An 11685-nucleotide genomic window follows, 5' to 3' on the forward strand; every position below is an offset into this window, starting at 1 on the left:
CAGAAGGAGGGGGTGGTCCACGGTGTCAAAGTCTGCGGAGAGGTCGAGGAGGAAAAGTAAGGAGAAATGACCCCTGGATTTGGCTGATAGGAGGTCATTGGTGACTTTAGCCAGGGCAGTTTCAGTGGAGTGGAGGGGGCGGTAACCAGATTGGAGAGGGTCGAGGAGGGAGTTGTCTGAGAGGTATCTGGTGAGACGACAGCAGACTAACCGCTCAAGAAGTTTGGAGGCATAGGGGAGAAGAGAGATAGGACGATAATTGGCGACGAAGGAGGGGTCGAGGTTGGGTTTTTTGAGGATAGGAGAGATGAGAGCGTGTTTGAATGAGGAGGGTATAACACCAGAGGAGAGTGATAGGTTCAAGAGGTGTGCCAGGTAGGAGCAGGCAGTGGGAGAGAGAGAGCGAAGGAGGTTAGAGGGGATAGGATCAAGAGGACAAGTGGAGGGAGGAGAGGAAAGAATGAGGGAGCGAACTTCATCGCCTGTTGTGGGGCTGAAGGAGCTCCAGAGTTTTTTGTTAGAGGGATGTAGCAGTAATGGCAGCGGGAGAGGGGTTGGAGGAGGAGATGTTGAGTCTGATGGCTTCAATTTTGGAGGAGAAAAAAGTGGCGAAGTCATCAGCTGAGAGGGAGAGAGGGGCCGGAGGGGGGGGGGAGAAAGGAGGGAGTTAAAGGTGGCGAAGAGACGAAGGGGATTAGAGGACTGAAGGGAAATGAGGGATTTAAAGAAGGTTTGTTTAGCCAGGGAGAGGGCAGAGCAGAATGAGGAGAGGATAAATTTAAAGTGAAGGAAGTCAGCCAGGGAGCGAGATTTCCTCCAGAGGCGCTCTGCAGTGCGAGAGCACTTTTTAAGGAAGCGGGTGAGTTTGGAGTGCCATGGTTGGGGGATGAGACAGCGTCGGCGGATGGGAGAGGCAGGGGCGACAGCGTCAAGGGCAGTAGTGAGGGAGTGGTTGTAGAGACAGGATGCCTGGTCAGGTCAAGTCAGGGAGGGAAGGGGAGAGAGGAGAGAATCAAGAGTGGAGGAGAAGGAGATGGGGTAGATTGCATCAAGGTTGCGTCTGGTGAGGGTGGCTTTAGGCGGGGGGGAGCAGGGGAGGAGGACAGAGTGAAAGAGAGGAGATGGTGGTCGGAGAGTGGGTAGGGAGAGATGGAGAAGTCTGAGAGATCGCAGAGATGCGAGAAGACAAGGTCGAGGGAGTGACCAAGATGGTGGGTGGGTGAGACCAAGGGAGGAGGAGAGGGAGAGAAGTCTGATAGTGGCAGGGTCTGAGCAGTTGTCGATGGGGATGTTGAAGTCCCCGAGTATGACGGAGGGAAGGTCAGAGGAAAGGTAGTGGGGGAGCCAGGCGGCGAAGTTATCCAGGAACAGGGAGGTAGGGCCAGGTGGGCGATAGATGACGGAGACCCGGAGATGGATGGGGGAGAAAAGACGAATGGAGTGAACTTCAAAGGAGGAGAAAGAGAGGGAAGGTACAGTGGGAATGACCCGAAAAGTACAGCAGGGGGATAGGAGAAGTCCCACTCCGCCACCAGGACGTTCGTCCGGACTGGTAGAGTGGGTGAAGGAGAGGCCACCATAGGAGAGGGCGGCGGGTGAGGTGGTGTCAGAGGCAGTGAGCCAAATTTCAGTGATGGCGAGAAGGTTAAGAGAGTTGGAGACGAAGAGGTCGTGAATGGAGGTCAGTTTGTTACGGATGGACCTTGAGTTCCAGAGGGCACAGGAGAAAGGGAGGGAAGGATGAGGGGAGATGTGGATAAGATTGTCGGGGTTGCTGGAGCGAGGGGATGGGTGTGAGTCGGAACGGTGAAGGGGGCTGGGAGAGACGTTGAAAGAGTGAGGGGGGGATGGGATCGTGCGAGAGGGACAGGTGGCGGTGGCCCGGGGAGAGGATAGGTATAGGAAAGGAGCGGGGCGGCATATTGAGATATGGGGGACGGGAGTGAGAGAGACGAGGCAGCAGGGGCCGGAAGAGAAAATTGAGCTAGGTCAGCAGAGGCTGGAGGAGAATTAGGCTAGGTCAAGTAGAGACTGACGGGGCAAAGAAAGGCAGCACGTAGGAGAGTCGAGGATTAAGGAGCGGAGTGAAACAGAAGGGCAGTAGCAATACAATGAAGACAAAGCAAAGTGGGGAAGAGCAGCGGTAAATCAATGGGACAATGGGACAATGTGTAGTGGAGGAGAATAAATAACAATCTAAACAAAACAACCTAAATGATGAAGACAATGTCTGGTAGAGAACAATAAAATAAAGGTGGAACAAATAAATTTGATTAAAATTAAAATAAGCACATTAAGTTAGAGATAAGGATAAAAATTGATGGTTAGATCAGATAAACACAAGAACAGCAGTGAAGGACTACCGAGAGCCCATACAGGGAAGCTGGAGGGATAATTCAGGAACGGGGGAGTCCACGGAGGATCCCGGTGGTTGCAGGAGTCGGAGTAGTTGTCACGGGCACTAGGAGTCTTTACCCAGGGATCACCAGGTGATAGGCCTACCAGAGCAGTATAGGTGGTAATATGGTACTCTGGTAGCAGGGTGATCACGGAACAGGAAATAGCAGAGGATGAGATGCTCAGGAAAGTCTATGACTAGCAGCACTGGCAATATGATGGTAATAATACACGAGGAACTGTATGGACAAAGGACACGTGAAGGTAGTCAGTGGTCTGCGATAGCAAGTTGTACCACTGCTATAGTGAGGAGGAATGTCCAACAGAAACGAGGAGATGATGAGAGTCAGCGGTCTGCGGATAGCAAGTTGTATCGCTGTCAGAGTGAAGGAATAGAATCCAAGTGGAGGTATCCGGGGAGTCAGTGGTCTGCGTTAGCAAGTTGTACCACTGCTATGTGAGAGGATACTGGAACAGGTGAAACTGGAAACAGGGGTCAGTGGTCTGCCACTAGCAAGTTGTACCACTGAATATATATGTGAGGAGGTGCACGGGGAGAGACTGCAACACAAGATATACACGGGCACCTTAACTTTGATCCACAGTAATATGCACAATATATATGTATATATGACTGAACAGCACTGCCAATATAGAAAGTCTCTTGAAGTAATCCAGCACGAGATAACACAGTCAATGATGGCAAATAGACTCAGCGGATAGCAAACTCCAGAGGAGAACCAACACAGTCCAGCAAGGTATGCAATACACAGCACAGTCAATGAGAAGTATGCATACCGTGGTTCAGAAGCAGGCAGTCAGACAGGAGTGCAGAGATACCTGAACGGCAGGAGGCCGGCAGGATGCAAAGTCCCTGGATGGGTGAAGCGGTGGTCTAGTAGGTGCAGCGCACAGGTAGGTAGACCAGCAGGGAACACAGGAAAGCGTGGAGAGCGGATCAGCAGTAGATGGATGAGTAGCGCTGAGGAGTAGCAGCAGCGGGTCTCTGCGGAAACACGGAGGTAGCCAATAGCAACCAGCAGGTGCAGTAACGATGGGACACGGGAGAGCAGAGTTGAACTGGAACTGTTGATCACGGAGAGTAGCGGGTAGCAATAGTGGCAGCAGTCTCAAGGAAACACGGGAGAGTTGACAAGAACTGAAGACTGAAGCGCACAGAGGCAGCGGATAGGAATCAGCCAAACAGTCACGATGAAACACAGACGGGTTGCAGGTTGAAGACTGTAGTGCACGGAGGCAGCGGATAGGAATCAGCTAACCGTCACGATGATAAAACACAGACGAGTTGCAGGTTGAAGACTGTAGTGCACGGTGGCAGCGGATAGGAATCAGCTAACAGTCACGATGATGAAACACAGACGAGTTGCAGGTTGAAGACTGTAGTGCACGGTGGCAGCGGATAGGAATCAGCTAACAGTCACGATGATGAAACACAGACGAGTTGCAGGTTGAAGACTGTAGTGCACGGTGGCAGCGGATAGGAATCAGCTAACAGTCACGATGATGAACAGGTGAGTGGAGGTGGATGGAAGACTGTAGTGCACGGAGGCAGCGGATAGGAATCAGCTAACAGTCACGATGATGAAACACAGACGAGTTGCAGGTTGAAGACTGTAGTGCACGGAGGCAGCGGATAGGAATCAGCTCACAGTCACGATGATACACAGAGGGGTAGCTGTGGAATGGGAACCACAGTAGTAGAAGTGGTTTGGAAACCACAGAGGTAGAAGTGGTTTGGAAACCACAGGAATCAGCTGGGCTGAATAAACGAGGAAACACAGGAACACCTTCAGAGACTCATGGGGAATGAGACTCCAAGATCAGGCAACGTGGTGTTGACCACAGGTGCTTAATATAGGGAGTGTTGCCTGATCTGCCAATTAAGTTAAAGGAACATACACTGAAGGTTTAAAAAAGGGCTGCGCATGCGCAGTCCCTCAGGATGGAGGACGGCCACGGTTCCTAAATGTCCGGGAAGAAGCACTCACAGTCCGGTGAGTGACAGTAGTCCAGGGATCCAGCAATCAGGAGGTAGGCGCAGGATCAGAAAAGTCCTGGGGGGGTTGAGTGATCAGGATGGATCAGAGTTCCGGAGGGTCAAGATAACCAGTTCAGTGCAGAGTTTAGACCCGGAGAAGTACAAGAGTCGGAGGGTCCAAGGGGTCAGGAGTTACGGGGAGCCCGGTGGGACCAGGTGGGGTCATGAGGAGAGGCGGGGTGGGAGGATAATGGATATAAACAGGCCCTGTGTTGGTGATTAATTGACCAATTAATGGTGGATGATCCTGATTTTTTTTTTATTTTATTTATTTATTTATTTTTTATATAAAATCAACCAAGTGCTGGGGCAGGGGCATGAGAGGCAGCCCAGAGTGGGGGTAGGATCCTAGAAATGAGGAGGTTGAGGCCAAAGGAGCCACGGAGACTTCAGGGGAGCAGGGACCCACGTGGAGAGGCAGCCGGCGGAGAGGGACACAAGGGGTTAACTGAGTGCTCGCAGCAGGCGGGGTGTCCGGTGGAGCAGGCCGAATCTGCGGCCTGTGATCAGGTGAATGCAGGGGAGGGGACAGCAGGCTCACCGTTTGTTGCTGACGAAGATCACCTGAGATGGAGCAGCGGGACGAAGATCACCGGAGATGGAGCAGCGGGGCACATGGGCGCGTGCCGCTGGAGGGAATCAGGAGATCCAGGAACAGGAGACACATGGATTCAGCAGCAGCAACTTGGGTCAGCGACGTGGAGGCGGTAAGTAGCGTTCATGGGGCTCAGACGGCGGCGATGTAGCGCTCGGCACGTCCAGCACTTTCAAAGCTGGCCCACGTGGAGGCAGGAAGCAGCACTGGAAGCAGGCTGTGAACAGGCGACTGGAGCGGGAGGAGGAGCGGCAGGAGATGGCAGCGTGAAGGCGGCAGGCGGGTCAGGCATCAGGTTGGAGGTCGGGCTGCGGCAGGAGACGGCAGCGTGAAGGCGGCAGGCGGGCCAGGCATCAGGTTGGAGGTCGGGCTGCAGGTAGAAGGTACCCGGAGGCAGCGAGGCAAAGTACCCCAGCCATCAGCAGCACCGCTCAGTGGAAGAGGCAGGCATCTCCGTGTTGAGATTCGGGGCCCAGAGAGGTTCCAGGCTGGGCTCCAACGGAGAGCTGGCAGGACACGTCTGTCCTGTTCAGAGGTCAGAGGACTAAGACCAATACTTATTAGGGTATTGGCATGTCTGTATGTGCCTTTGCATGGAGTTTACCAAAGTATGGAATTGTACAGGAGGGATGCAGTACAATTCTTCCACAAAACGTGAGGCATCTTAGGGCTCAATTCGTGAGTGGGGCGAGGAGTCATGGAACAGTACACGAGGCGAAGAGTCCCGGCTCTCTAGAAGGTACCAGGGGGCCCAAACGAGGTTGAACTTATGACTTTTGTCATGTAGGTAGTAAGTAATGGATTCAATGACTACGATATGCCACACATAGTTTTTAAGGGCCGAAATAGTAGGGGGATTCAAGTTTTTCTAGTGGTTGGCTATTAAAGATTTGGCAGCCTCAATGATGTGAGACATCAATTTGATAGAGGGGAAGCTCTCTTCAGGCATAGGACGGGGGAGTAGAAAGATCCAAGGGTCCTTGGATATAGACAGAAAGGACTATATTCCAAAAGGGGACTATGAGTGGGCCGGTCCATTAGATATAATAGAGTGCACCCCCTCTGGCCACAGTTCCGCCAGCAGCTTGGAACTGTGGCCAGATGGGTACGCTCCTTCATAGGTGGGGAACATTTTGGAGAGTATATCAGGGGTGTAGTACTACCTGTAATACAATTTGTAAGTTGTTTCTTTGATTTGCGTTGAGATAGAACTAGTGGCAATTCCCTCTCTGACCCTCTCCCAACAGGACTCGTCTGGAGGGGGGCCCAGGTCCCTCTCCCAGTCCCGCTCATGACGGTCCTGGGAGTCAAAGGTAGTCTCAATCAACCAGTTCTAGATAGCAGAGATCATACTTTTGAAGAGCGGAGAGTACAGGCATAGCCGTTCAAAAAAGGTGAGGGCTCGTATTGTGTCTGCCGGGGGGGAGTGACAAGAGAAGGTGATGGACCTGGAAAAATTTGAAGAAGAGAGGACAAACAGGGGTATATTTATGCTGGATATCAGAGAGAGAGGCCCAGGCAGTGTCGGTAGTCAGGTCGTGGGCTACCCTGTTCCCAGCTCGACTCCATTTTGTGAAGAGTGGGTTAGAGTGGCCAGGAGAGAAATTGGGCTTGTTTCATAGGGACATGAGGGGGAAAATAGGTAACGATAAACGAAATTGGGGCCTGCAAAAGTCCCAGATAGATAAGCAGAATTTAAGGGAGGAGAATGAGGTGGCCCAGTCAGCACTGGGGAGACCCCAAAGTGACGCCAAGGTATGCACTTCAACAAAATGTGATTCCAGGTCCACGCAAGCTACAGTGTGGTAAGGAGCATAAGGGACCGCCAGTTGACTCAAATGAGTTGCATAATAATAAAACTTGACATCGGGAATCCCTTTGGATCCTGGGTTTCTTAAGGACTGCTAGAGAGATTTACCTTTACAGATAAATTTCAGAAAGGAGGATTGCAATTGCTTAATTATCAAATCGGCGACCTTAAAAGTTTGGAACAAGTATAGAAATTTAGGAATGAAGTTCATCTTGATAGCGATAATCCTCCCCAGCCACTAAATGATATATCCCATCCAGGTAAGAAGATGCTGAGTAATTCAGGTTAGGAGTCGGGGGAAATTGAGACGGTTATAGTGAGAAGTAATGTAGTGCAAGGTATTTAATCCAATGTTTTTGTCATTTCAAGGCAAATGACAATTGGATAGTGGCCTTCAGCAGGGGGGCGGAGGACATGTAGCAGCATGGCCTCAGATTTAGAGAAATTGATTTTACAGCCAGATAGGGCCCCATATGGGTCCATATATGGTGGCATGAAGGTCTGAGGGTGAGTGAAGGACAGGAGGCCATCATCAGCAAAAAGGGATATGTTGAATTCTCTGGGTTCCACCTCCACTCCGCGCACAGCATCAGTCTGTCTGACCATCGCAGCCAGTGGCTCAATGGGCAAACACCAGGGGGGATAGAGGGCAACCTTGTGTGCTGCCATTAGAGAGGGAGAAGGAATCGGAGAGGGAACCGTTAAAGAGGGCAGCACGGTGGCTTAGTGGTTAGCACTTCTGCCTCACAGCACTGGGGTCATGAGTTCAATTCCCGACCATAGCCTTATCTGTAAGGAGTTTGTATGTTCTCCCCGTGTTTGTGTGGGTTTCCTCCGGGTGCTCCGGTTTCCTCCCACACTCCAAAAACATATTGGTAGGTTAATTGGCTGCTAACAAATTGACCCTAGTGTGTGTGTGTGTTAGATTTAGATTGTAAGCCTCAATGGAGTAGGGACTGATGTGAGTGAGTTCTCTGTACAGCGCTGCGGAATTAGTGGTGCTATATAAATAAATGGTGATGATGATGATGAGAACCCTAGCTGAAGGAGACGCATACAAGGCAGCAATACCTGACAGAAATTCTACTTAGATACCATAGGCCTTCAGTGTTTGAAACATAAATCGTCACGATATCCAGTAAAATGCCATTTCAGCATCTAGTGAAAGCATTATCACCGGAGTGTGTCTACGATTGATTAAGGTCTATGGCCCTACGGGTATTATGCCTGGCCTGATACCCCGGATTGAAGCCCACTTGGTCATAATGGACCACAGACGGAAGGATCCTGTTCAACTGTGTAGCTAGGATTTTGGCATACAGCTTAATGTTAGTGTTGAGGAGGGAGATAGGTCTATAGCTGGCACAGTTACAGGGGTCCTTCCCCTCCTTGTGGATAGCCACAATACGAGCTTCTAGCATCATTTTGGGGAAGGGGAATCCCTGCAGGATGGCATAGAACAAGGAGTGGAGGGGGGGACCAAGAGATTACAATTTTTCTTGTGATAGGCTGCTGTGTAACTGTTTTTTTAAATAAACTGGGTGCTTTTATACATACCTCCCTGCATATTTTAATAAGTGCATTGCTTTTTATTTCTAGCTTTTTATGTGCTTTATTTGCCGTGTGTTTATAACATGAGGCTGTTGTTTATTTTTCTTACCTTTGGATATGGTTGGTTATTCTCTTTATACAGTTGTATCCAGTGCAGGGAGCAGAGCAGAGCTGTGTCATATCCAAAGTCAACAGAAATAAACATATCTGCCTGATAATAGAAATCCATGGCTGAAAAACACGGGGAAACAGAAAGATACCAGTATATTTAGTAAAAAGTAGAGCATGTACAAGACAATAATTTTCAGCTGTCTGGAGGAGGATCCCTTTACGTTTTTATCTATATTCTAGCACTGCAAGGAAAACGGGTGGATATGAGTCTGAATAAACAGTTGCTAAACATTTCAATATGTTGTTTTTCCATAGTGGAGGTTAAGAAATTTTCCTGCATAGATAAAATATTTCCCTGCAGACAGGGGTTAAATATAAAATAAAAAAAAATTAAACTAACAACTATATTTGGTGTAAGTTGTAGATTTATTACAAGTAACCCAAATTATTCATGAGAGTAAGGCAACATCATGGCCGTCTTCATCACACATCATTTTTGTGTGTTGAAGTTCATTTTAACATTTGGCAAAGGGTGTATAGATCTGCACTCCTATGCTGAAGTGCAGCTGGACGGTGTAATATGTGTCCCATCAAATGGAAACATCAAGACCAATTTTTAAGTGGAAATGGCTGTGTGGCCGCAACAAGAAACACCAGTAAAATACGCCCTCTCCACCCCCTTGATTTAAAAGTCCAGAAAGTGCACAGCTCCACAGATCTAGTTACACCAGTGGATCTACTCCATATTAAGGAAGGAACGCTCTTGCTTCGCCTAACTTCTCCCTTCAACCAGTGCAAGCTCCTGCTCCTCTGTAAACACTGCTCTGCAACACAATGCATTTGGTGGAAATCTAGGCACAGGATTTGTGCATCAGAAATGAGGCCCGGTAAAGTCAGCCATTATGGGCTATGCCAATATGTGAATGCAACCTATTAGTTCACTAGGCAATAGATGCACTTTAATGGTTAAACAGCTGAAGTATTCTGAACAATTATATGAAAACAGGTTTCTCCTGCAATCAGTTGCAAAGAGAACATATCATATTATCAGATTGCTGCGTTTTTCTCACTGGCCACAAACCACTCATTTGACACCAGCCTTACAGTGATTCCCTCTGGCAATCACTTCCCACAGATGGTTGCAGACATTCAGAATGAGGTCCTGGACTTGCTGGAAAAAGGAGATTCTCTTCGTAAGTCTTGGAAAGGTGAAACTGACAGACTCTGCAGAGACCTGCTGCTTGGCAAGCCCATGTATGTATACCTATGTTTATCGTTGTGGCTGTACATGTTTAGATCACGTGGGTGTATGGTACTATCTGTCAACAATATGATAACTAATTTATAGTTCTTAGGCATCCTGTCTTAAATTAACCTCTCCAGGTATCCTGCTCTCTAACATTGTCCGTGCATTACCAATAACACCTCAATCAAGGACATCCATTTTTAACTTATCCTTCCCACGTATTCTGCTCTCCCTTGCATTTCCAATGATTCCTTAATTGTGGGCATCTAGTGGTAGATTTGCTAAAACTTCTAAAAAGGAAAAGTGAAAGTGTTGTCCATAACAACCAATCAGATCCATCATTTTCTAGAATGTACTATATTATAGCGAGAATCTAATAGGTTGCTATGGGCAACACTTCCATGTTTTCTTTTTTAGATGTTGTAGTGAATTTACTTTGTAATCTTAATTTAAACTCCCTCATTATCGTGCTTTTTAACTTGTCCCTGTTTTATCAATAATCCCCAAGCATGGACATGCAGTCTTAATCCAAACTTCCTCAGTATCCTTCTCTCTTACATTGTCCTTGCATTACCAATAATCCACAAGAATGGACAGCCAGTCTTAAGCCAACCTCCCTCAGTATCTTTCAGGCTTACATTGTCCTAGCATTACCAGTAATCCCAAAGCATGGACATCCAGTCTTATTCTAACCTCCCTCAGCATCCTTCTCTCTTACATTGTCCTTGAATTACCAATAATTTGCAAACATGGACATCCAGGGGTATATTTACTAAACTGCGGGTTTCAAAAATGGAGATGTTGCCTATAGCAACCAATCAGATTATAAATTTAATTTCTTTAGTACATTCTACAAAATGACAGCTAGAATCTGATTGGTTGCTATAGGCAACATCTCCACTTTTTAAACCCGCAGTTTAGTAAATATACCCCCCAGTCTTAATCTAGCCTCCCTCAGTATCCTTCTCTCTAACATTGTCATTGCATTACCAATAATCCCCAAACATGGACATCCAGTCTTAATCTTACCTCCCTCAGTATCCTTCTCTCTTACATTGTCATTGCATTACCAATAATCCCTCAATCATCCAGTTTTAATAACATTCCTAGCATCCTGCCATTTGAATATTAATTACCTTGTTGTACACATTGTCCCTTTGTATTTTTCTTATTTACTTAAATAATGTGTATTTGTACAGTGTGTGTATTGGTTAACAGCCTATCTCCCACCTCTAGATGTACTCCTGATGAAGATGTGGTCCTCAATATTCCCCTCAACCAGCAAATGCCGATTTAGTGCCATGTGCATGGATACCTGGCCCAAAGTTAATGTTCTTGTAATTACAGTATATGCTGAAGTTACCATGAAACATGCTGGTGACTAAATAACGAAGAGTTTTTCTTTTGTCTCTGTCTTTATTTAAGTTTAAACACTAAAGAGCTATGTTTATGTGTGTGTAGCATTTGTTTCCATTGGCATTTGTGGCACTGGAGAAGGGTATATGTTCCATATGGAGACATATATTATAGTTTAAATATATTTTTTAATTTTACACCTAAAACACAATATGCTATATATAAAAGAGTTGCATTTAATATTCACAGATAAGTATTTCAGGAGCTTGTCAGAAATAACTGTATTTATTATGATTTTCTCAGTGGTAGAAATGTCAGACTTTCTGTCAGTAAAAGTTGTAAATATATATAACAAGATTACATAGATAAACATCAGAGTACAGAAAGTTTTACACACATATATATATATATATAATTTGTAGCGGGTTTGAAAAAGTGGAAATGTTGCCTAGCAACCAATCAGATTCTAGTTATCATTTATTTAGTACATTCTACAAAATAACAGCTAGAATCTGATTGGTTGCTATAGGCAACATCTCCACTTTTTCAAACCTGCAGCT

The 11685-nt window shown here is 47.1% G+C and overlaps 1 protein-coding gene across 6 annotated transcripts in view; it reads left to right on the forward strand.

Moving 5' to 3' along the window:
• The window catches only part of C6H20orf96 (chromosome 6 C20orf96 homolog), a 54189-nt gene extending 43022 nt beyond the window's left edge, over positions 1-11167 (forward strand). For 5 of the 6 annotated variants that reach the window (XM_075176534.1, XM_075176533.1, XM_075176538.1 and 2 more), the window contains 2 exons: positions 9659-9777; positions 11006-11167. In XM_075176534.1, the coding sequence (XP_075032635.1) occupies positions 9659-9777; positions 11006-11066 (180 nt within the window). In that variant the 3' untranslated portion in view covers positions 11067-11167. Of the gene's footprint in view, positions 1-9629; positions 9778-11005 lie in introns of those variants that run through there. The other variant, XM_075176539.1, reaches the window with a different exon arrangement.
• Positions 11168-11685: the final 518 nt, after the last annotated feature.

This window comes from Mixophyes fleayi, chromosome 6, assembly GCF_038048845.1.
Source record: "Mixophyes fleayi isolate aMixFle1 chromosome 6, aMixFle1.hap1, whole genome shotgun sequence".
Lineage (NCBI taxonomy): Eukaryota > Metazoa > Chordata > Amphibia > Anura > Limnodynastidae > Mixophyes > Mixophyes fleayi.